The sequence below is a fragment of the Nomascus leucogenys genome, chromosome 10, assembly GCF_006542625.1.
Source record: "Nomascus leucogenys isolate Asia chromosome 10, Asia_NLE_v1, whole genome shotgun sequence".
NCBI lineage: Eukaryota > Metazoa > Chordata > Mammalia > Primates > Hylobatidae > Nomascus > Nomascus leucogenys.
The window spans coordinates 58,188,992-58,210,699 of record NC_044390.1 but is presented as its reverse complement, the minus strand read 5'-3'; the positions used below and the strand labels follow the sequence as shown (position 1 = coordinate 58,210,699).

The following is a 21,708-nucleotide window of genomic DNA, read 5'->3' as shown; positions in this document are numbered from 1 at the left end:
CTCGGCCTCCCAAAGTGCTGGGATTACAGGCATGAGCCACCGTGCCCAGCCTCATTATTTTTACTGTGTGGCTTGGGCCTCAGTCTCCTCACCTGTAAGATGGGACAGTAGCAGCAGTATGTACTCTGAGGGGCTGAGAGAGGGGCTGGGCTGAGGCAGAGTGCCTATGAGCCCTGTCCCTCTGTGTCCCCTGCCACAGGCCTATGAACGCTCTGAGAGCTTGGAGGTGGCCTTCGTTACTCAGCTGGTGAAGAAGTTGCTTATTATCATCTCACGCCCTGCGAGGCTGCTGGAGTGCCTGGTGAGGGGGCTGGGCATGGGTAGGGGTGGGTTGGCAGACCCTGGGAGCCTGTGGTGAGCCCACTCCTGCCCTGCCTCAGGAATTCAACCCTGAGGAGTTCTACCACCTGCTGGAGGCGGCCGAGGGACACGCCAAGGAGGGCCACCTTGTCAAGACGGACATTCCCCGCTACATCATCCGCCAGCTGGGCCTCACCCGTGACCCCTTTCCAGGTGCCGGCTGGTGGGCGCAGGGGGACTAGGGGTGAGCAGGCCCAGACCCCAGCTCATGCTCACTTCAGTCCCTCCCTAGATGTGGTGCACCTGGAGGAACAGGACAGTGGTGGCTCCAACACCCCTGAGCAAGATGATCTCTCTGAGGTAAGGCTGGGTGGCCAAGCAGTCAGTACCCTGGTTCCTGGGAGGGCAGGGCGGGGCTCATCTCCGGCTTTTTTGCCCTCAGGCTTTGTGGATCTCTTGGTCCTACACTCTGAGCCTCAGTTTTCCCATCCATAAAATGGGATTAATAATAGCTCTTCCAGAGCCTGTCATGCTGGCTCACACCTGTAATCCCAGCACTTTGGGAGGCCAAGGCGGGCAGATCACCTGAGGTCGGCAGTTCGAGACCAGCCTAACCAACATGAAGAAACCCCGTCTCTACTAAAAAAGAAAAATACAAAAATTAGCCAGGCCTGGTGGCACACGCCTCTAATCCCAGCTACTTGCGAGGCTGAGGCAGGAGAATCACTTGAACCCGGGAGGCAGAAATTGCTGTGAGCTGAGATCATGCCACTGCACTCCAGCATGGGCAACAAGAGCAAAACTCTGTCTCAAAAAATAAAATAAAATAAAATAAAATAAAATAAAATAAAATAATAGCTCTTCCCCTGTGACCTCTTTGTCATGTTAAAATCCATGAAACATAAAATTTAATTTACCTTTTTAACCATTTTATTTTATTTTATTTTATTTTTTATTTTTTTTTGAGACGGAGTTTTGCTCTTGTTTCCCAGGCTGGAGTGCAATGGCACTATCTCAGCTCACCACAACCTCCACCTCCTGGGTTCAAGCAATTCTCCTGCCTCAGCCTCCCGAGTAGCTGGGATTACAGGCATGTACCACCACACCCAGCTAATTTTGTATTTTTAGTAGAGACGGGGTTTCTCCATGTTGATCAGGCTGGTTGTGAACTCCCAATCTCAGTTGATCCGCCCACCTCGGCCTCCCAAAGTGGTGGGATTACAGGCATGAGCCACCGCGCCCAGCCTTTTTAACCATTTTAAAATGAACAGTTTGGGGCCGGGTGCAGTGGCTTAGGCCTGTAATCCCAGCACTTTGGGAGGCCGAGGCAGGAGGATTGTTTGTGCTTAGGCATTTGAGACCAGCCTGGGCAGCATAAAAAAAATCAGCTGGGCGTGGTGGTGCACCCCTGTAGTGCCAGCTACTTGGGAGGCTGAGGTGGGAGGATTGTATGAGCCCAGGAAGTCAAGGCTTCAGTAAGCCATGATCACGCCACTGCACTCCAGCCTGGGCAACAGAGTGAGACCTTGTCTCGAAAAATGAAATTAAAAATAATAAAGAATAGGCCGGGTGCGATGGCTCGCGCCTGTAATCCTAGTACTTTGGGAGGCCAAGATGGGTGGATCGCTTGAGGTCAGGAGTTCAAAACCAGCCTGGCCAACATGGTGAAACCCCGTCTCCACTAAAAATACAAAAAAATTAGCTGGGCGTGGTGGCACATGCCTGTAATCCCAGCTCCTCGGAAGGCTGAGGCAGGAGAATTGCTTGAACCCGGGAGGTGGAGGTTGGTGTGAGCCGAGATCACACCACTGTGCTCCAGCCTGAGCAGAGCGAGACTCTGTCTCAAAATAATAATAATAATAATAATGACTAATAGTAATAAATAAACAATTCAGCACCATTTAGTAATTCACAATGCTGTACAGCCATTAGATCTATGTAGTCGCAGAACTTTTTTATCACCCAAAGGGAAACCTCACACCCATTACACACTGCCTCCTCATTCCTCCCTCCCTGCAGTCCCTGGCAACTACTAATCTATTTTCGCTCTCTGTGGAATTGCTTTTTCTGGATATTTCTTTTCTTTTTTTTTTTTTTTTTTGAGACAGAACTTCGCTCTTGTTGCCCAGGCTGGAGTGCAATGGCGTGATCTTGGCTCACTGCAACCTCCGCCTCCCAGGTTCAAGCAATTCTCCTGCCTCAGCCTCCTGAGTAGCTGGGATTACAGGCATGTGCCACCACACCCGGCTAATTTTGTGTTTTTAGTAAAGACAGGGTTTCACCATGTTGGTCAGGCTGGTCTTGAACTCCTAACCTCAGGTTATCCGCCCGCCTTGGCCTCCCAAAGTGCTGGGATTACAGGCGTAAGCCTCATGCCTGGCCTTTTTCTGGATATTTCCTATAAATGGGATCATATGCTCTGTGGCCTCTTATGTCTGGCTTATTTCACTTAACATAACATTTCTGAGGTTTATCCATGTTGTTGTAGCTTGTGTCACTGATTCACTCCTTTTTATAGCCGAGTAATATTCCATTGAATGGTAGGTGCATTCATCCACTGGTGAACATTGGGTTGACCATCTTGTAAATAGTGCTCCTATGAATATGGGTATACAAATATTTAGCTGGACAACTGTTTTGAGTTATTTAGGGTGTACGTCTAGAGGTGGAATTTCTCGGTCATATGGTAGCTCTATGTTTAACTTATAGAGGAATCCTGCCTGGGCTTTCGAGCAAGCTAACTGGCTGTATGTGTTAATGGCAGCTCAGCATGGGGAAAATTGCCAATTCTATTCCCAGGCCAGCCACACTTTGGCAGATGTTCCAGATGTCTAGTGGAGAGTCCTACCCCAATGGCCACACATATGTTTTCTCTGAACTGCCTAGTGTTTTTCAAAAATTTGGGCTGGACACGATGGCTCACTGCTGTAATCCCAGCACTTTGGGAGGCTGAGGCAGCTGGATCACTTGAGGTCAGGAAGTCGAGACCAGCCTGGCCAACATGGTGCAACCCTGTCTCTACTAAAAAAATACATAAAATTAGCCAGGTGTGGTGGTGCCCACCCGTAATCCCAGCTACTTGGGAGGCTGAGGCAGGAGAACTGCTGGAACCAGGGAGACAAAGATTGCAGTGAGCCGATATCGAACCACTGCACTCCAGCCTGGGTGAGAGAGTGAGACTCCATCTTGAAAAAAATAAAAATAGATAAGTAAAAGAAGCAAAATATAAAAATTGAAAGATTTTTGCTTCAAAATCTGGGTTCAGGCCTTCTCTTGAAAAATCAGAAGTTCTAGGGCTGGGTGTAGTGGCTCATGCCTGTAGTCCCAGCCCTTTGGGAAGCCAAGGTGGCAGGATTGCTTGAGCCCAGGAGTTCAAAACCAGCCTGGATGACATAGCAAGACCCTGTCTCTACTTAGAAAAAAAAATAGAAGAAGAAGAAGTTCTAATAATACTGTGGTGGAACCAGCTGAGTGGGGGTGGTCCTGTGATATTGGGTACCTGCCCCTTCGTCACCCATGGCTTCCACCCTGGTCTACTGGCCCCTGAAGACACTTAAGTTTGTAATCTTTGTTTCAAATTGTGTCTATACAGTCACACAAATATATACACACACCTTTCCTTTGTGTCTATATTTAAAAGGAATCTCACAATATATGCCATTTGTTTAATTTTTTGAATAGGTAATGGAATGACATCACTCAAAATCTAAAACTCTAAAAAAGGTATTTATCTCTCGTTGTTTGTAGGATTCTGTTATTCCTTTTAATCAAACTTGTTAATTGAGTGATTCAAATCTTCCATCTCCCTATTCATTTATCTTGCCTGATTAATCTAATAGTTTCTGAGAGATATGTGAAACCTTATTTTAAGCAAATTCTCCTTGTAATTCTGTCAATTTTTATGTCAGATATTTTTAGGCTACATTCTTTGGAGCATATAAGTTCAATATTTTTATATATTGTAGATCTTTTTATGTAATATCTATGTAATAAATCTCTTTGTCCCTAAGAAAAATCAAAATAATTTTCAAGAAAGATATACAGTGAAAAAAATCTTACTCCTACCTTTTTTCCCCATTGCCCTATAGCCCTGAAATATGATTAGATAGTTTTATTTTGCCACTTTTTTTTTTTGAGACAAAGTTCCACTCTTGTTGCCCAGGCTGGAGTGCAACGGTGTGATCTCGGCTCACTGCAACCTCTGCTTCTCAGGTTCAAGTGGTTCTCCTGCTTCAGCCTTCCAAGTAGCTGGGATTATAGGCACCCACCACCACGCCTGGCCAAGTTTTTGTATTTTTAATAGAGACGGGGTTTCACCATGTTGGCCAGGCTGGTCTCGAACTCCTGACCTTCAGGTGATCCACTTGCCTTGGCCTCCTAAAGTGCTGGGGTTGCAGGCGTAAGCCACCACACCCAGCCTTTGCCACGTTTTTTTGCACATAAACATACAATACATATTGCCTATTGCATTTTTACACTTAATAAAATAGAGGACTTTCTTTTTTTTTTTTTTTTTTGAGACGGAGTCTCGCTCTGTTGCCCAGGCTGGAGTGCAGTGGCGCAATCTCGGCTCACTGCAAGCTCCGCCTCCCGGGTTCACGCCATTTTCCTGCCTCAGCCTCTCCGAGTAGCTGGGACTACAGGCGCCCGCCACCATGCCCAGCTAATTTTTTGTATTTTTAGTAGAGACGGGGTTTCACCATGGTCTTGATCTCCTGACCTCGTGATCTGCCCGCCTCGGCCTCCCAAAGTGCTGGGATTACAAGCGTGAGCCACTGCGCCCGGCCGAGGACTTTCTAAATCCGTAGAGAGTTTCCTCATTATTTTTAACAGTGGCACAATGTTTCTTTACATAACTACCCCACATGTGTTTGTTTGGCTAATTTAATGTGTAGATTATTATTTCCAATCTCACAATGAGCAAGATAGTAGCTATACCATTTTTCACATGTGCAAGTATATCTGTAGCATAAATTCAAAAGTGAAATTGCTGAGTCAAAGGGAACATGTATTTGTAATTCTGATCTGTATCAAACAGTAATTTACACTCCCAACAGCAAGGTATATATGTTCAACTACATATTTGCCCATAGAGGGTATCAGTTTTTGGAGTTTTTTCTCCCAATCTGCTAGGTGAAAAATGGTATTTTGTGGTAGTTATAATTTGCCTTTCTGTTATTGTGAGATTGAGAATTTTTTTTTTTTTGAGATGGAGTTTTGCTCTTGTTGCCCAGGCTGGAGTGCAATGCTGCTATCTCGGCTCACCACAACTCTGCCTCCTGGGTTCAAGCGATTCTCCTGCCTCAGCCTCCTGAGTAGCTGGGATTACAGGCATGCGCCACCATGCCCAGCTGATTTTGTATTTTTAGTATAGATGGAGTTTCTCCATGTTGGCCAGGCTTGTCTTGAGCTCCTGACCTCAGGTGATCCACCTGCCTTGGCCTCCCAAAGTGCTGGGGTTACAAGCATAAGCCATTGCGCCCAGCCAAGAATTTTTTTTTTTTTTTTTTTTTTTTTTTTGAGACGGAGTCTCGCTCTGTCGCCTAGGCTAAAGTTCAGTGGCATGATCTCTGCTCACTGCAAGCTCTGCCTCCCGGGTTCACGCCATTCTCCTGCCTCAGCCTCCCAAGTAGCTGGGACTACATGTGCCCGCCACCACGCCCGGCTAATTGTTTTGTATTTTCAGTAGAGATGCGGTTTCACAGTGTTAGCCAGGATGGTCTCGATCTCCTGACCTCATGATCCGCCCGCCTCGGCCTCCCAAAGTGCTGGGATTACGGGCGTAAGCCACTGCGCCTGGCCCGAATCTTTTAGTATGTTTAAGAGCTGTAACTCTGGGTGGGTACAGTGGCTCATGCCTGTAGTCCTTACTCTTTGGGATGCCAAGGCAGGCAGATTGCTTCAGCCTAGGAGTTCAAGAGCAGCCTGGGCAAGATGGCAAAACCAAAATACTAAAATTAGCCTGGCATGGTGGCATGTGCCTGTGGTCCCAGCTACCTGGGAGGCTGAGGCAGGAGAATCACTTGAGCCCTAGAGGTGGAGGCTGCAGTGAGCATCACTACACTCCAGCCTGAACATCAGAGTGAGAACCTATCTCAAAAAAAAAAAAAAAAAAAAAAAAAAAAAAAAAGCTCTAACTGTAATTTACTTACCTCGCCCACTTTTTTCTCTTCAATTTTTAGGCTTTTTTTATTGATTTTTGGGAACTCTTTATATATTTATATATTAGGATGACTATTTTGTTGGTTTCCTGCTATCTTTTCTAGTGGAAGAAGATGGGAATATGTCTTCAGAGTCAGTCTTGGGTTCAAGTCCTGACTTTCTCTTTCATTATGGCACTTGGATGAAGGACTCTCTCATTCTTTCTGTGCCTCAGTTTCCCCATGTGTAAAATGAAATTAAAAGCATCCTACTCTCATGATGATGATGGTGGTGTGGTCTCCATCTTTTCCCTGAAGGGCCGCAGCAGCAAGGCCAAGAAACCGCCGGGGGAGAATGACTTTGATACCATCAAGCTCATAAGCAACGGTGCCTACGGGTGAGCCACCCGGGGCTCTGGCGGGGGGAGGGTGGCGGAGGCCGGGTGTCTCGGAGGTGACGGCCGGTCCTCGCTCTCTCCCCCTGCAGCGCTGTCTACCTGGTGCGGCACCGCGACACGCGGCAACGCTTTGCCATGAAAAAGATCAACAAGCAGAACTTGATCCTCCGCAACCAGATCCAGCAGGCCTTTGTGGAGCGCGACATCCTCACCTTCGCCGAGAACCCGTTTGTGGTCGGCATGTTCTGCTCCTTCGAGACGCGGCGCCACCTCTGCATGGTCATGGAATATGTGGAAGGTGTGGCTGCCTGCGGGGCTGCAGGGAAGATGGGGCCGTGCTCACTGGTCAGGGCTGCGGGGTGGCCTGCCTGAGCCGCAGTCACCATATTGATTAGTCGGCCTGTATGTTTATCCATCTATTTATTTCTCCAGTCATTGATTTGTCCATCCATTCTACCTATATATTTATTCAGTCATCTATTGGTTTGTTTTTCATTTCATTCAACATAAATACATTCAGTCTGACCTATTATCCATCCATCTATCCTTCTATCTACTGATTTGCTAATCCATCTGTTTTTCCATCCATACATCCATTAACCTGTTTATTTTTATTTATTTATTTATTTATTTATTTATTTATTTATTTTTTGAGACGGAGCCTTGCTCTGTCACCCAGGCTGCAGTGCAGTGGTGCGATCTCGGTTCACTGCAACCTCCGCCTCCCGGGCTCAAGCGATTCTTATGCCTCAGCCTCCTGAGTAGCTGGGATTACAGGCCTGTGCCAACATACATGGGTAATTTTTCTATTTTTAGCAGAGACAGGGTTTCGCCATGTTTGCCAGGCTAGTCTTGAACTCTTGACCTTAAGTGATCTGCCTGCCTGGGCCTCCCAAAGTGCTGGGATTACAGGCATGAGCCACTGTGCCAGGCCTATTTTATTTATTTATTTTTGAGACAAGATCTCACTCTGTTGCTCAGGCTGGAATGTAGTGGTGCGATCACAACTCACTGCAGCCTCAAATGCCTGGGCTCAAGTAATCCTCCCATCTCAGCCTCCCAAATACCTGGGATGATAGGTGCGGACCACCACACTCAGCTAATTCTTGGGAGGCCAAGGTGGGCAGATCACAAGGTCAGGAGTTCAAGACCAGCCTGGCCAGCATGGTGAAACCCTGAGTCTTCTAAAAATACAAAAATTAGCCGGATGGCACACTCCTATAATCCCAGCTACTCGGGTGGCTGAAGTGGGAGGATTGTTTAAACACAGGAGGCAGAAGTTGCAGTGAGCCAAGATCGTGCCACTGCACTCCAGGTTAGGCTGAGATCATGCCATTGCACTCCAGCCCTGGCAACTGAGCAAGACCCTGTCTTGCAAAAAAAAAAAAAAAAAAGTTTTTTTTGTTGTTTTTTTGTTTGTTTGTTTTGTTTTTTATGCAGTCTCCCTGTATTGCCCAAGTTAGTCTCCAACTCCTGGGTTCAAGCAACCATCCTGCCTCAGCCTCCCAAAGTCCTGGGATTACAGGCACGAGCCACCAAGCCCATCCCATATACCTGCTTATTAATCCACCTTTCCATCCACCCCTCACATCCTGCAATTTGTCTATGTGGTTGTCCATCTGTTTATCCATCCATATGTCTGTTTACCATTATACACCTATTTTTATTTATTATTTTTTTTTGAGACGGAGTCTCGCTCTGTCACCCAGGCTGGAGTGCAGTGGCGCAATCTCGGCTCACTGCAAGCTCTGCCTCCTAGGTTCACGCCATTCTCCTGCCTCAGCCTCCCAAGTAGCTGGGATTACAGGTGCCTGCCACCACGCCCAGCTAATTTTTTTTGTATTTTTAGTAGAGACCGAGTTTCACTGTGTTGGCCAGAATGGTCTCAATCTCCTGACCTCGTGATCCGCCTACCTCGGCCTCCCAAAGTGCTGAGATTACCGGTGTGAGCCACCGTGCCAGGCTTATACACCTATTTTTCCTTTTTTTCTTTCTTTTTTTTTTTTTTTTGTGAGACGGAGTCTTGCTCTGTCACCAGGCCGGAATGCAGTGGCGTGATCTCAGCTCTTTGAAAACTCCGACTCTCTGGTTCAAGCGATTCTCCTGCCTGAGCCTCCCAAGTAGCTGGGATTACAGGTGTGTGGCACCACGCCCAGCTAATTTTTTGTATTTTTAGTAGAAATGGGGTTTTCATCATGTTGGCCAGGCTGGTCTCGAACTCCTGACCTCGGGTGATCCACCTCAGCCTCCCAAAGTGCTGGGATTACAGGTGTGAGCCATAGCTCGAGGCCCATATATTGTTTTTAATCCATCCATGCATGTATTCACCCAAATGTTAATCCATCTATTGTCCAAAAACACACATGCTGTGCCTATTAGGACACATACATGATCCCTGGGGCCTCAGCTGTGCCCCCTCCAAGCCTTCCAGTCAACCACCCAGCCACTCAACAAACGCCTCCTCATCATCTCCCTCGTGTCACATGCTGTGCTAGGTGCCAGTGACACAGAGGAGGCCCAGGCACAGACATCTCCCCCTCATGGAGATTCCATTCTGGTCTGTATAGACAGACAATAAACAAGCAGAGCAAGCCAAAAGAGATAAAGACATTTTATTTATTTATTTATTTATGGAGTCTCGCTCTTTCACCCAGGCTGGAGTGCCGTGGCGTGATCTTGGCGCACAGCAACCTCCATCTCCCAGGCTCAAGGATTCTCATGCCTCAGCCTTCTAAGTAGCGGGGACTACAGGCACGCCTCCACCATGCCCAGCTGATTTTTGTATTTTCAGTAGAGACGGGAGTTTCACCAGGTTGGCTAGGCTGGTCCTGAACTCCTGACCTCAGGTGATCAGCCCACCTTGGCCTCCCAAAGTGCTGAGATTACAGGCATGAGCCACCATGCCCAGCCAGGACATTTCATAGTGAGGACATGAGGTCCATGAGGCTGGAGGAGGTGATGGGGAGGCAGGCAGGGAGCTTCTCAGAGGCTTGGATTATGATGGGATAAGTGACCTGCTAGTACAAAGTCTCTTAGGTGACAATTTGGATTTGGAGGAGTGGCAAGCAGGCCCATGGAGCCGAAGCCAAGTGAGCAAGGGAGGGGAGATGAGGATGAAGGGGCACTGGATCAGGAGGGCATTCCAGAGCCTGGAATGGCATTGGATTTCATTCTGAGTGCAACAGAAGGTCACTGGAGCGTTGTTGTTGTTTTTTTTTCTTTTTCTTTTTCTTTTTCTCTCTCTTTTTTTTTTTTTTTTTTTGAGATGGAGTCCCATTCTATTGCCCAGGCTGGAGTGCAGTAGCGCATCCTCAGCTCACTGCAACCTCCACCTCCCGGGTTCAAGCGATTCTCCTGCCTCAGCCTCCTGAGCAGCTGGGATTACAGGCGTGCGCCACCACGCCCACCTAATTTTTGTATTTTTAGTAGAGATGGGTTTCATCATGTTGGTCAGGCTGGTCTCAAACTCCAGACCTCATGATCTATCTGCCTCAGCCTCCCAAAGTGCTGGGATTACAGGCGTGAGCCACCATGCCCGCCTTTTTTTTTTTTTTTTTTTTTTTTTTTGAGATGGAGTCTCACTCACGCTGCCACCCAGGCTAGAGTGCAGTGGGGTGATCTTGGATTACTGCAACCTCCGCCTCCAAGGTTCAAGCGATTCTCCTGCCTCAGCCTCCCGAGTAGCTAGGATTACAGGCATGTGCCACCACATCTGGCTAATTTTTGTATTTTTAGTAGAGACAGATTTTCACTATGTTGCAGGCTGGTCTCAAACTCCTAGCCTCAAATGATCCATCAGTCTCGGCCTCCCGAAGTGTGGGGATTACAGGCGTGAACCACTGCGCCCAGCCTTATTTTGTTTTATTTTTAGTGCATTGTCCAGGCTGGAGTGCAGTGGTGTGATCACAGCTTACTGCAGCCTTGAACTCCTGGGCTCAAGCAATCCTCCCACCTTAGCCTCCCAAGTAGCTGAAACTATAGGCAGGCACCACCATGTCCAGCTAATGGAGGGTTTTAAGTAGATTTGATATGATCAGATTTATGTTTTAAGAAAATCCATTTGGAGGCCCATTATGGTAGCTTACGACTGTAATCCCAGCACTTTGGGAGGCCAAGGCAGGCAGAACACTTGTGGTCAAGAGTCCAAGATCAACCTACCCAGCATGGTGAAACCCTGTTGTTTTTTTTTCTTTTTCTTTTTTTCTTTTTTTTGAGACAGAGTTTCGCTCTCATTGCCCAGGCTAGAGTGCAATGGCGCGATCTTGGCTCACCGCAACCTCCTCCTCCCGGGTACAAGCGATTCTCTTGCCTCAGCTTCTTGAGTAGCTGGAATTATAGGCATGCACCACCACGTCTGGCTAATTTTGTATTTTTAGTAGAGATGGGGTTTCTCCACGTTGGCCAGGCTGGTTTCGAACTCCCAACCTCAGATGATGTGCCTGCATCGGCTTCCCAAAGTGTTGGGATTACAGGCGTGAGCCACTGTGCCCAGCCAATGAAACCCTTTTTCTACTAAAATTACAAAAATTAGCCAGGAGTGGTGGTGCACGCCTATCATCCCAGCTACTCGGGAGGCTGAGGAACAAGAATCGCTTGAACCCGGGGGTGGTGAGTGGGCAGAGGTTGCAGTGAGCCGAGATGGAACCACTGCACTCTAGCCTGGGTGACAGAGCCAGACTCTGACTCAAAAAAAAAAAAAAAAAAAGAAAAAGAAAAAAAAAAATTAAGAAAAGAAAATCCATTTGGCTCTTGTGGACAGAGCAGAATCAGGAGACTAGGAGGTAGATGACTGCTCTAGTCCAGGGTCATTGCAGAGGAGGAGGAGAGAAGGGGTCCGAATCAGTATCTCTATGGTGAGTCTGAGTGCACAATAGTTGTGCTCAAATGCAGATTCCTGGGCCCCACCCTCAGAGAGTTTCTGAAACCCAGCAAAATCTCTCAGAAAAGAGAACAGAAAAAAGAAAGAAATCTATTAGCTTTCTTGGTCATTGGTGATTGAAAAACCAATATTACCTTCAGGAATGGCTGGATCTAAGTGCTCAAACCATTCCATCAGGAACCTCTCCATCTCTTGGCTCTGTACTCCCACATGTGGGATTCCTTCTAGACAAGCCCTTATGTAGCAAGGTTGCCATCTAGCAAATCTCAGCTTACATTCTATGAGCTTCGCAATTCTTACAGGAAAAGAGTGAAAAATCCAAGGGCTAACTCACTGGAGCAACTTGGGTTACATACTGGCCCAGTTGTTGCACCTGGAAGGAAATCTAGCCTTTGTACGATAAAAAGGAAATAGATATTGAGAGACTGAAATAACAATGTCATTTACAGTAAATCTGGCAGAGGGGCGGGTGCAGTGGCCAACACTTTGGTAAGCTGAGGCAGGAGGATCCTTTGAACCCAGGAGTTGGAGACCAGATTGGGCAACACATTGAAACTCTGTTTCTACAAAAAACCTTTTTTTTTTTTTTTTTTTTGAGATGGAGTCTTGCTCTGTCACCCGGGCTGGACTGCAGTGGCGCGATCTTGGATCTCTGCAACCTCTGCCTCCCAGGTTCAAGCCATTCTCCTGCCTTAGCCTCCCGAGTAGCTGGGATTACAGGCATCTGCCAACAAGCCAGGCTAACTTTACTATTGTTTTTTTAGAGATGGGGTTTCACCGTGTTGACCAGGCTGGTCTCGAACTCCTGACCTCAAGTAATCCACCGACCTTGGCCTCCCAAAGTGCTGTGATTTCAGGCATAAGCTATCACGCCCAGCCTTGAACAATTTTTTAAAAATCAGCTGGGCATGGTGGCTCACATCTGTAGTTCCAGCTACTCAGGAGGCTGAAGCAGGAGGATTGCTTGAGCTAGGAGGTTGAGGATGCAGTGAGCTGTGATCTTGCCACCGCACTCTAGCCTGGGCAAGGGAGTAAGACCCTGTCTCCAAAAAAAAAAAAAAAAAATCTAGTGAAGGCCAAGAATCTGCATCTAAGGCTCCCAGCTCCAAGGTTCAGACACCAGGAGATAGAGGGCTGTGCTTCCAGATGCAGTTGATAAGTGGGTAGCCTTTGTTCCCCAGCTAAACCTCACCTCCACCAACAGCTGCCTGCATGACCCATCCTTTCTTTGAGTCTCCATCCCTTTGTATATAAGATGAGCTGATGACAACAACTTTGGAGGATGGCTAAGAGGACAAGAAGAACCCAGTAGAGGACCTGGAGGGAGGGAGGCCCCTCTCAGAGCCTCAATTTCTCTTATCTGTAAAATGGGTACAACATAACATGAGAAGTTGGTTCTATGGCACATGTCTAGAGGGAGGAATGCTTCCCTCTTTACGTGGGCCCATTTCCTGGCCTGCAGGCGGCGACTGTGCCACCCTGCTGAAGAATATCGGAGCGCTGCCAGTAGAGATGGCCCGTATGTACTTTGCTGAGACGGTGCTAGCCCTGGAGTATTTGCACAACTATGGCATCGTGCACCGCGACCTCAAGCCTGACAAGTGAGCTTTGATCTTTCCCATCACTCCCTCTCTGACCCTCGGGAGGCCAGGAGGCAGAATGGACGGGCCTCATTCCTGAGACCCCGCCTGTGCCTACAGCCTCCTTATCACCTCCATGGGTCACATCAAGCTCACGGATTTTGGCCTCTCCAAGATGGGGCTCATGAGCCTCACCACCAACTTATATGAAGGCCACATTGAGAAGGATGCCCGGGAGTTCCTGGACAAACAGGTGTGTGTGCCGGCATGGGGGTCTCTGCGGGTGGAGTGACCCTGCGGGTGGACTACCTCGGGAACCCAGGGCCTGGTGGGGGGCACAGCTCTCCCTCGAGGGCCCTCCTGTGGCCAGGGTGTGGGCTGACAGCCTGCCCCCAGGTGTGTGGGACCCCAGAGTACATCGCGCCTGAGGTCATCCTGCGTCAAGGCTACGGCAAGCCAGTGGACTGGTGGGCCATGGGGATCATCCTCTACGAGTTCCTGGTGGGCTGTGTGCCCTTCTTCGGAGACACACCAGAGGAGCTATTTGGACAGGTCATCAGTGGTACGTGGCTTTGCAGCGCACAGGGGCAGGGTGTGGTGTGCATGGAGAGATGGACAGGCCCAGGGTTCCAGGGACTTCGAAAGCGACCCCCCAGAGGATCGCTTGCACCCAGGAGGTCAAGGCTGCAGTGAGCCATGATCGTGCCACTGCACTCCAGCTGGGTGACACAGTGAGATCCTGTCTCCAAACAACAACAACAACAAAAACCGCCCCTAAGTTCCGTTTTGTTTTGCAGATGACATCCTGTGGCCCGAGGGGGATGAGGCCCTACCTACAGAGGCCCAACTCCTCATATCCAGCCTCCTACAGACCAACCCTCTGGTCAGGCTTGGGGCAGGTAAGTCTGCCATGCAGAGGAGCTGAGGGCCCACTGATAGCAGGACTCCAAAACCCCAGGCCCAGCCTGTGCTGTGGCCCCAGGGCGGAAGAAATGGGGGGCGGGGCTGGGCTGCTGGGTTGGCCATCAGCTGTGGCTGGAATTCCTTCCGTCCCAGGCGGCGCTTTTGAGGTGAAGCAGCACAGTTTCTTTCGAGACCTGGACTGGACAGGGCTGCTGAGGCAGAAGGCCGAGTTCATCCCCCACTTAGAGTCGGAAGATGACACTAGCTACTTTGACAGTGAGCTGGGACACCAGGCACGGCCTGGGTCGAGGGGTGGGATCCGGGAAGAGGGACCCTAGGGTAAGTAAAGCCTGGGATAGGGCCCGGCTAAGTACCAAGATGTGATGACTAGGTGCGAAGGTGGTATTTTGGTGGGGGCAGGGCCAAGTGGGGCGGGGCTGACATACGGGCGGGGCTCAGGCTGAAATGTAGGTAAGAACCTGAGATTGGGGTAGGTGTGGGGCGTGGACTGGGGTGAGTTGTGAGTGTGGGCCTGGAAGTGAACTAGAGAGAGGTACTAGCTCTCAGAATGGCCTGGGGTGATGCCAGGGTGCAGAGCACTGTAGGTGGGGCGTGGTCTCTTTGGAGGCGGGGCCAGACGGTGCCACTGAGAATGGGGCAAGGACCTTGCCTGGGAGCGGAGCCTAAATTAAATACACTAATGAGGCAGGGGCGTGGCCTGACCTGAAGACTTGTAAACCCGGCTTGAACCAGGACTGGGCTCCTGTGGGGATGTGATATGAGGAGGAAACCCGTACCCGCAGTCACAGCCCATACCCGCTCCCCAGCCCGCTCAGACAGGTATCACCACGTGAACTCCTATGACGAGGATGACACGACGGAGGAGGAGCCCGTGGAAATCCGCCAGTTCTCTTCCTGCTCTCCGCGCTTCAGCAAGGTGGGCCAAGGCTGGGTGTGGGACAGGGCGAGACCCTGGGAGGGATGGGGCTTGGAGAGACAGTGAGAAACAGGTTCCCTGGTGCCCAAGGTCTCAGGAGCAGGAAGTTATTGATGGGGCGGGAGTCTGGGAAGTGGTAAGGCCACGCGAGAGGCAGGTTCGGGAGTCTATGGGACGGGCCTTTGGCATTGAGTAGAATCTAACAGGAATCAGGACAGCCTTGCAGATTGAGGCCATAGTGGGGCGGGGCTAGGTCTGGGTGGGGCGGGGTCAGGACGTGGGAATGAGGCCAGCAGTGAAGGCAGAGTAAAGCCCAGTGAAGTCTTGCTTTTATTTATTTATTTTTATTTTTCCTAATAACAGGCAGAGAAGCCATAGGCCTTGCTTTGAGAAGCAACTTGTAGAGGGGTGCAGGGCCTAGCCTGGGCTAAGGAGACATAAATTAAGGGGGTTGCCGGGAAGATGGGGCTGTGTAGAGAGCAGATTGGTCAGGGCATGGTAGGGGCAAAGTCTAGAATAAAACGCAGGGCCTAACTTTGTGGGGTGGGGCCTGAACTGAAGAATTGTAGGTTGGCGGATCATGCACAATTGGGCGGAGCCAGGCCTCGGAGGGTGGAGTGCCCTTTGCGGGGGATCCACTGCCAGGAAGCTGATTAACTCCAGAGTGAAAGTGGAACCCGGGCTGGACTTGCCTCCCACCACCACCTACAGGTGTATAGCAGCATGGAGCAGCTGTCGCAGCACGAGCCCAAGACCCCAGTAGCAGCTGCAGGGAGCAGCAAGCGGGAGCCGAGCACCAAGGGCCCCGAGGAGAAGGTGGCCGGCAAGCGGGAGGGGCTGGGCGGCCTGACCCTGCGTGAGAAGACCTGGAGAGGGGGCTCTCCGGAGATGTGAGCAGGGGAATGGCGGAGTTTGGGGGCGGGGTCGAAGGGGGCGTGTCTTCCCTAACCACGCCCCCTCCGTGCAGCAAGCGATTCTCCGCGTCCGAGGCCAGTTTCCTGGAGGGAGAGGCCAGTCCCCCGTTGGGCGCCCGCCGCCGTTTCTCGGCGCTGCTGGAGCCCAGCCGCTTCAGCGCCCCCCTAGAGGACGAGGATGAGGCCCGGCTGCGCAGGCCTCCCCGGCCCAGCTCCGACCCCCCGGGCTCCCTGGATACACGAGCCCCCAAAGAGGAGACTCAAGGAGAAGGCACCTCCAGCGCCGGGGACTCCGAGGCCAGTGAGTGCCCTATCGTTCTGCCGTCCCCAATCTTCTCCAATGTCCTACTGGTCATATAGTGAGCATCCCACGAGCCTGGTGCTGTTTATGAAAGATCTCAGGTACTATTCACATTGCAATTTGGGATTTTTTTTTTTTTGAGACAGAGTCTCACTCCATCACCCAGGCTGGAGAGCAGTGGCGTGATCTCGGCTCACTGCAACCTCCACCTCCCAGGTTCAAGTGATTCTCGCATCCCAGCCTCCTGAGTAGCTGGGATTACAGGTGCGTGCCGCCACCTCCGGCTAATTTTTGTAATTTTTTTTTTTTTGAGATGGCGTCTCGCTCTGTCGCCCAGGCTGGAGTGCAATGGCGTGATCTCAGCTCACTGCAACCTCCGCCTCCCGGGTTCAAGCGATTCTCCTGCCTCAGCCTCCTGAGTAGCTGGGACTACAGGCGCCCGCCACCACGCCCAGCTAATTTTTATACTTTTAATAGAGATGGGGTTTCACCATGTTGGCCAGGATGGTCTCGATCTCTTGACCTTGTGATCCACCCGCCTCGGCCTCCCAAAGTGCTGGGATTAGAGGCGTGAGCCACTGCGCCCAGCCAATTTTTGTATTTTTTGTAGAGACGGGGTTTCATCATGTTGGCCAGGCTGGTCTCGACTCCTGACCTCAAGTGATCTGCCTTCTTTGGCCTACCAAAGTGCTGGGGTTACAGTCGTGAGCCACTGCGCCCAGCCCAATTTGGGATTCTTAACATTAGAAACACCCCAATGCCACGGTCAGTCAGTGATACAGACCGATACAGACTATGTCTCTATATAGAGGAGCAGTGCGGCATGCAGGTTACCTGCTCAGATGAAACTCACCATCCATCAGGGGTAAAAAGTGGGAAGAGCATTCCAGGCAGGGAAACAGCATGTGGGAAATCCCTGGCCTTGGACTGATTGCTAACACAACTGCTTTCTGTTGCAGCTGACCGCCCACGCCCAGGCGACCTCTGCCCACCCTCGAAGGATGGGGACGCATCAGGCCCAAGGGCTACCAATGACCTGGTTCTGCGCCGGGCGCGGCACCAGCAGATGTCAGGGGATGCGACAGTAGAGAAGAGGCCTTCTCGAACTGGGGGCAAAGTCATCAAATCAGCCTCAGCCACTGCCTTATCTGTCATGATTCCTGCAGGTGATGCTGGGCCCCACCTGGCAGGGGAGGGGCTGCCCCCCATTTGAGGCAGGACAGACCAATGAAAATGCTGCATTTTCCCTGTCCGCCGTGATTGGCTCCAGGCTGGACCAATGAGAGGCTGCTCTGCCACTTTGACTTGGGAGGAGGGAGGAGCAGATACAGGGAGATGTATATCTTCTTAGTTCTGATTTCTGACCATGGTTGTGTGTCTGTAGTGGACCCACATGGAAGCTCACCCCTTGCTAGTCCCATGTCTCCACGATCTCTGTCCTCCAACCCATCCTCACGGGACTCCTCACCCAGCCGGGACTACTCACCAGCTGTCAGTGGGCTCCGCTCCCCCATCACCATCCAGCGCTCGGGCAAGAAGTATGGCTTCACACTGCGTGCCATCCGTGTCTACATGGGTGACTCGGATGTCTATAGTGTCCACCACATTGTCTGGGTGAGTACTCACGGGTGGAGTCTCCATCACAGAGTGGAGGGTAGGGGGGAAAAGGCCCCTCCAGCTCAAACCAGTTAGCCTGGGTGAGACACCTCTGTGACCCTCTATGCCTCTTCCCTCTCTGAACCTGTTTCCTTTTTCTTTTACTTTTTTTATTTTAGGTGGAGTCTCACTCTGTCGCCAGGCTGGAGTGCAGTGGCACGATCTCGGCTCACTGCAACCTCCGCCTCCTGGATTCAAGCCATTCTCCTGCCTTAACCTTCCGAGTAGCTGGGACTACAGACAGGCACGCGCTACCACGCCCAGCTAATTTTTGTATTTTTAGTAGGGACGGAGTTTCACCATGTTGGCTAAGATGGTCTCGATCTCTTGACCTCGTGATCCACCCACCTCGGCCTCCCAAAGTGCTAGAATTACAGGCATGAGCCACTGCGCCTGGCCAAGCCTGTTTCTTCATCTGCAAAATAAGGAGAATAGGCCAGGCGCAGTGGCTCAGGCCTGTAATCCCAGCACTTCGGAAGGCAGAGGTGGGCAGATCACTGGAGGTCAGGAGTTCCAGACTAGCCTGGCCAATATGGTGAAACCCCATCTCTATTAAAAATACAAAAATTGGGCCGGGCGCTGTGGCTCACGCCTGTAATCCCGGCACTTTGGGAGGCCGAGGCGGGTGGATCACGAGGTCAGGAGACGGAGACCATCCTGGCTAACATGGTGAAACCCCGTCTCTACTAAAAATACAAAAAATTAGGCAGGCATGGTGGTGGGTGCCTGTAGTCCCAGCTACTTCGGAGGCTGAGGCAGGAGAATCGCTTGAACCCGGGAGGCGGAGGTTGCAGTGAGCCGAGATTGCACCACTGTACTCTAGCCTGGGCAACAGAGCAAGACTCCGTCTCAAAAAAAACAAACAAAAACAACAACAACAACAAAAAAAACAAAAAAAGCTGGCCAGGCGCAGTGGCTCACGCCTGTAATCCCGGCACTTTGGGAGGCCGAGGAGGGTGGATCACGAGGTCAGGAGTTCGAGACCAGCCTGACCAACATGGTGAAACCCCATCTCTACTAAAAATACAAAAAAAATTAGCCAGGCGTGGTGGCGGATGCCTGTAATCCCAGCTACTCAGGAGGCTGAGACAGGAGAATCGCATGAACCCGGGAGGCAGAGCTTGCAGTGAGCCGACATTGCGCCACTGCACTCCAGCCTGAGTGAGACAGCGAGAGACTCCGTCTCAAAAAAAAAAAAATTAGCCGGAGGTAGTGGCGCATGCCTATAATCCCAGCTACTTGGGAGGCTGAGGCAGGAGAATCGCTTGAACCTGGGAGGCGGGTGTTGCGGTGAGCCAGGATTGCGCCACAGCACTCCAGCCTGGGTGACAGAGTGAGACTCCGTCCAAAAAAAAAAAAAAAAAAAGGTGGGGGTAGGAATAATTACTATTTCACAAGGTGTTATGAGGATTCTAATGCATGCAGAGCTAAGTGTCCTGCTTATAAGTTTAAGAGGTTTCCTTGTTACCAATCCCACTAACCCTGTCCCTATGGGGTGCTCTTTTCCCAGCACGTGGAGGAAGGAGGCCCAGCCCAGGAGGCAGGACTCTGTGCTGGGGACCTCATCACCCACGTGAATGGGGAGCCTGTGCATGGCATGGTGCATCCTGAGGTCGTGGAGCTGATCCTTAAGGTGAGTGCAGGGAAGGAGGCACCCTGGGGGGAGGGTGGGGGAGACCTGAGCAGCCCCTAGCAGAGCATTTTCCCCCATTCTTCCCCCAGAGCGGCAACAAGGTAGCAGTGACCACAACACCCTTTGAAAATACCTCTATCCGCATTGGTCCCGCAAGGCGCAGCAGCTACAAGGCTAAAATGGCTCGGAGGAACAAGCGACCCTCCGCCAAGGAGGGCCAGGAGAGGTGGGCACAGCCGTAAACAGCCTGGTCTTTGAGCAGTGGGTGGAACTCAGGCAGGAGGGGCACAGATGAGGATGGAGAAGGGAAGCGCACGGGAAAGGTGGTGGGAACAAGTGACCAACAAGCAAAGGGAAGAGGACAATTAAGAGGGGCTGCGGGCTGGGCGCGGTGGCTCATGCCTGTAATCCCAGCACTTTGGGAGGTCGAGGCAGGCAGATCACGAGGTCCGGAGTTCGAGACCAGCCTGGCCAATATGTTGAAACCCCGTCTCTACTAAAAACACAAATATTAGCCTGGCATGGTGGCGCTCGCCTGTAGTCCCAGCTACTTAGGAGTCTGAGGCAGAAAAATCCCTTGAACCCAGGAGGTGGATGTTGCAGTGAGCCAAGATTGTGCCACTGCACTCCAGCCTGGGCGACAGAGTGAGACTCTGTCTCAAACAAACAAAAAAAGAGGGGCTGGGATGACTCACGCCTGTAATCACAGCACTTTGGGAGGCTGAGGCAGAAAGATCACCTGAGCCCAGGAGTCAAGATTAGGGACAACATAGAGAGACCCCGTCTCTACAAAAAGTTTAAAAAACTAGCTGGGTTTGGTGGCACACACCTGTGGTCTCAGCTACTCGGAGGCTGAAGTTGGAGGATTGCTTGAGCCTGGGAGGTCAAGGCTGCAGTGAGCTATGATCTCACCACTGCAGTCCAGCTGTGACAACAGAGCTAGATTCTGTCTCAAAAAAAAAAAAAAAAGGCCGGGCGCGGTGGCTCACGCTTGTAATCCCAGCACTTTGGGAGGCCGGGGCGGGCGGATCACGAGGTCAGGAGATCGAGACCACGGTGAAACCCTGTCTCTACTAAAAATACAAAAAATTAGCCGGGCGTAGTGGCGGGCGCCTGTAGTCCCAGCTACTCGGAGAGGCTGAGGCAGGAGAATGGCGTGAACCCGGGAGGCGGAGCTTGCAGTGAGCCGAGATTGAGCCACTGCACTCCAGCCCGGGCGACAGAGAGAGACTCCGTCTCAAAAAAAAAAAAAAAAAAAAAAAAAAAAAGAGGGGCTGTAAAAGTGGAAGGAGCCAAGAATGGAAGCTGTGCCAAGTTTCTAGGATCAGAGAAAAGCATTGTAGGAGGGTCTTGCACATATAGGCAGGCCCAGGAGATGTGAACTGGAAAGGGAGATGTCCAGAGACGGAGGGGGTCCAGGAGATGGTTCTATCCTGTTAGATGTGTTTAGACAGAACTGGGAAAGGCTAGAATAAGAAATGTCTATCTGGGCCAGGCGCGGTGGCTCACGCTTGTAATCCCAGCACTTTGGGAGGCCGAGGCGGGTGGATCACGAGGTCAGGAAATCGAGACCACGGTGAAACCCCGTCTCTACTAAAAATACAATAAAATTAGCCGGGCGTGGTGGCAGGCGCCTGTAGTCCCAGCTACTCGGAGAGGCTGAGGCAGGAGAATGGCGTGAACCCAGGAGGCGGAGCTTGCAGTGAGCCAAGATCGCGCCCCTGCACTCCAGCCTGGGCGACAGAGCGAGACTCCCTCTCAAAAAAAAAAAAAAAAAAAAAAAAAAAAGAAATGTCTATCTGGAATGAGCATGCCAGGCAAGGTTCAGCCAACTGAAATCCTATCTTCCCTTATAGATAGGAGGAGCTAGGTGGGTGGGACCAGAAGAGTATTCTGTTTTGATCAGTGAGTTTGGCCCAGACAAGTACAGGGATTTGGGTGAGAGGAGCCAGATGGGGTTGAGTTAAATACATTTCTTCCCGCTCTTATAGGTGGGTTGTAGTGGAAGAGGAGGGACTAGAGGCAAGTGGGACTAAGTTGGTTTTGTTTGGATATGTTTCTAGCCTG

At 50.8% G+C, this 21,708-nt stretch overlaps 1 protein-coding gene across 4 annotated transcripts in view; it reads left to right on the top strand.

Moving 5' to 3' along the window:
* The window catches only part of MAST1 (microtubule associated serine/threonine kinase 1), a 42,300-nt gene that overhangs the window by 18,097 nt on the left and 2,495 nt on the right, over positions 1-21,708 (top strand). For all 4 annotated transcript variants that reach the window (XM_012509478.2, XM_030820695.1, XM_030820694.1 and 1 more), the window contains 17 exons: positions 200-301; positions 381-513; positions 593-660; positions 6,759-6,838; positions 6,928-7,136; positions 13,180-13,318; positions 13,418-13,550; positions 13,694-13,859; positions 14,095-14,196; positions 14,354-14,476; positions 15,028-15,137; positions 15,849-16,027; positions 16,105-16,352; positions 17,312-17,518; positions 17,737-17,966; positions 19,519-19,641; positions 19,731-19,867. In XM_012509478.2, the coding sequence (XP_012364932.2) occupies positions 200-301; positions 381-513; positions 593-660; positions 6,759-6,838; positions 6,928-7,136; positions 13,180-13,318; positions 13,418-13,550; positions 13,694-13,859; positions 14,095-14,196; positions 14,354-14,476; positions 15,028-15,137; positions 15,849-16,027; positions 16,105-16,352; positions 17,312-17,518; positions 17,737-17,966; positions 19,519-19,641; positions 19,731-19,867 (2,489 nt within the window). The remainder of the gene's footprint in view (positions 1-199; positions 302-380; positions 514-592; positions 661-6,758; positions 6,839-6,927; positions 7,137-13,179; positions 13,319-13,417; positions 13,551-13,693; positions 13,860-14,094; positions 14,197-14,353; positions 14,477-15,027; positions 15,138-15,848; positions 16,028-16,104; positions 16,353-17,311; positions 17,519-17,736; positions 17,967-19,518; positions 19,642-19,730; positions 19,868-21,708) is intronic.